This window comes from Crocuta crocuta, unplaced genomic scaffold (genome assembly GCF_008692635.1).
Source record: "Crocuta crocuta isolate KB4526 unplaced genomic scaffold, BGI_CrCroc_1.0 scaffold2, whole genome shotgun sequence".
NCBI classification, from domain to species: domain Eukaryota; kingdom Metazoa; phylum Chordata; class Mammalia; order Carnivora; family Hyaenidae; genus Crocuta; species Crocuta crocuta.
The window spans coordinates 5,881,725-5,884,968 of record NW_027528640.1 but is presented as its reverse complement, the minus strand read 5'-3'; the positions used below and the strand labels follow the sequence as shown (position 1 = coordinate 5,884,968).

The following is a 3,244-nucleotide window of genomic DNA, read 5'->3' as shown; positions in this document are numbered from 1 at the left end:
TGGGGGGGCACAGGGAAAACACTGATATCTTAGGTTTCTCTCCGAGAGGCCTAGGCAGCTAAGATGACATCGTCTTTTGTAACACTGACCCACTTCAGAACAGGAAGTGAGCAAGAAACGTGTTAGTACAGTGACCGGGAGATGGCATCCTTCTGGAACAAGTGCTACCCTCCCCCTGCCCCTGANAACCGCCATCACTGAAGGGTAACGGAGACACCAGCCGGGCCGCGCATTGACGCCCAAGGGCCCGGGTCGGCCCCGCGGCCTCCGTGCGCTCCGGAGCTGGGGGTTCTTTGCTCTCCTGCTCCAGGGGGCCTGGTGAGCACACGAGTGCAGAGCGGGGCGGGGCTATGCGTGTGCAACTGGGGTACGTGGCTGGACACGGGGCGGGCCTGGGGTCCTTTGGGAATTGGAAGCGGGGACCTACGTCCCCCTCACGGGGAAGATCGTTAGAAAAGGACGCGCGTTGGTTCAGGGGCCTGCGAACCGCTCCCCCCGACCCGGTGTCCTGTCCTTGTCGCCGCAGGTGCTCAAAGAAGCCTCCCAGATGAACCTCCTGGCCAGGGTGTGGTGGTACAGGCCGTTTCAGTACTTCGAAAAGAACGTCCAGGGAATCGTACCTCGCTCCTACCACTGGCCCTTCCCGTGGCCCGCGCTCCACCTCGGCCGGCAAGTGAAGTACAGCCGCTTGGTGAGCGAGACATAACGGCCGCACCGCGGGGGGGCCCCGAGGGCGCCTTCCAAGTGCCGAGGACTCCAGGGGAGCAGACGCCATCAACAGACACCTCCCGGCCCCATTACCTTCAGCCGTTCCCTTGACTTAACCTATTGAGTTACCTGGTCAGCACTGTGATCTTTCTTTCTCTCCAAAGGACCTGCGTTGGACAACAATAAAGAAAACGTCACCCATCACGCACTGTACACATTTCCTGTTCATCAGTCCGGGGTTCCGCATAACCTGGCGTCACCATGTTCCTTTGTATACGATGCAACAGCATAAATACAAGCTTTTATATCATCAGTTCTGGTCTTTCCAGTCACATCTGGAAAATAAAGCGTATTATTTTCTTGGGAAAACATACTTTTCATATCTCTTGCCCCAAAGATTGGGCTGTAAGCCATTTTCTAGCAAATGTCTCTATGAAGGTTTCTAAGCACCTGACTGGGGTTCGATTCTGAAATCTTTCTACCTGTTGCACCGCTATTCAAATAAAAAAATGACAGACACCGAAAGGTTTGGTAACTTTGGGTTTTGTAAAAATCAGCAGAGTGTATCAAAAAGTGCAAAAAAAAAAAAGATTCTGTTATAAAGTGATTTTCTAAGTATTTCCTAACTTTATTTTTCAAAATGATGTTATGAAAACCAAATTTCAAGATTTTTACATGTCAGAGAGAAGAGAGTTAAAATTTAAAAATGATTCTTGGGAGAGAAATTTGTCTATGTTTCTAGTGCCTTTCTTGTCTTGATTGTATGGTCCGTAGGCAATCTTAAATGTTTTTATTTAAAATAAAATACTCCATGAAAATATAAATGTATGTATACACTACTAAATTTTGCATTTATAGCTAAATTAAATCCAATGACTGCTTTATGGTTTTTAAATCGCTATGAATTAATGAGCGGGGGAGTTAATTAGAAAATCAGAGCCCTGTTCCCATATTGTGAGCAGGCAGCAATGACATGACCACTTACGTTATTTTATCGTCTTTTTGGTAGTGCGATTTTAACTATACAATGAAAACAGCCATGAACACTTTGTTTTTAAAAAGAGAGTTTTGAAAACGATCACTTAACTAAAACTTGAAAGCTATAAATTAGTTATCCATACTCTCATGACAATTTTGTTAGTGAACAACAAAACAGAGATCTATTTCTTTAAAAGATATTTGTGCAGAAACTGCATGTAACTCTAAGTTTTACTCCTAACAGAAGTATGTTTGGGGAAGTATTCTATTCCATACTTGCCAACGTGGAGAACAAAATAGTTTTTTAAGAATGAAGAAGTATATATATCCACTCTGTATTTTACGTGCAGCAGAATTACCTTCCGTAGGGTTTTTTTTTTTTTTTGGTGTATTCACAAGGTGATATTTGTATTGTAAGACAATAATGGTGAAGGAAATAAAAAGGCTTTTAAAATTTTGTTTGTTTTAAATATTTGTAAAGTTATTATTATTCCAGAGAGTATACTGGTATCTTAACAGCTTACCTAGACCATAAATTAATCAAAATGCACTTTTTAATAAAATCTGATACTTAAAATATAAATGGCTGTAATTCTTGACGTGTTCACACCCTTCAAAGAGGTGGTAAAGGAAGTCACTAAAGCAAGGAAAAACACGAGTTGTGGCGTTTCCTCACGGAGTTTGTTTGAGACAGGGCCTCCAGTGAGCATGCTTCTTTCCCCTGGAGATTTCTTAAAATGTGTGAGTGTTTGTGTTGTGTTTGTGGTTTTGTTTTTCAAAAACATACTGAAAGAATCAGAGCAGTAAGTTAAATTCAAGATGCAGACTGCCTTGCCAGGGATGTAAAACCTGTAAGGCGCCCTGCGTGGAGCTTCAGCTTGTCCTCAAAGGACCAGATTTGTCGGATCTGCCTCCAGCGCAGACTGTTACACTCTTGGAGCCTTGAGCAGGTGTTGCGTATGGAAAGGGAAAGTAACTCGAGTAAAGAAAACACATTACTGGCATGTGCTGAAAATTGGATCTTTTTTTTTCTAAGTCAAAGCAGTTTTATAATTTTTTTTTTTATTTTCCTTGGTCAAAGCAGTTGTGTGTGTGTGTGTATATATATATATATATATATATATATATATATATAAAAGGACTAGTGTAGGTTTGCATACTACGTTAAGTACTAAGAAATTCATTCACTGGTTGCTCTTCATGCCTGACTGCACCAGTTCATGAATGGACGTACCCTGTGACTCCCTGGTCGGAAGAGCCAGGAAGGATAGCGAAAACCTCGTGTTCCAGAGAATCGCAGGACACTTGATGATGTCTGCCTGAATGAGGACATGTGCTTCCCTGCCCTTTCCTTTGGTAGGACAGTACCTCCTAAGGACAATAGCTCCTTTATTTGGCTCTCTTTACGAGCTGGGCGTTCTTTACACACACTGTCTTGTTAACCAGCACACAGCCACAAGGTTAATGATTACCCCATTTTGTGGGAGGTGACAGCAATGTTAAATAAAGTTCCCAAGGTCATGCAACCGGTACGTGGTGAAAACCTGATTGGAGTTCA

General features: G+C 43.2%; 1 protein-coding gene across 3 annotated transcripts in view; it reads left to right on the top strand.

Annotated features, from left to right (window-relative positions):
• Positions 1–2,269, top strand: part of SGMS1 (sphingomyelin synthase 1) — a 235,965-nt gene extending 233,696 nt beyond the window's left edge. For all 3 annotated transcript variants that reach the window (XM_077755220.1, XM_077755221.1, XM_077755223.1), the window contains one exon: positions 527–2,269. In XM_077755220.1, coding sequence (XP_077611346.1) covers positions 527–706 — 180 coding nt within the window. In that variant the 3' untranslated portion in view covers positions 707–2,269. The remainder of the gene's footprint in view (positions 1–526) is intronic.
• The last annotated feature ends 975 nt before the right edge of the window (positions 2,270–3,244 follow it).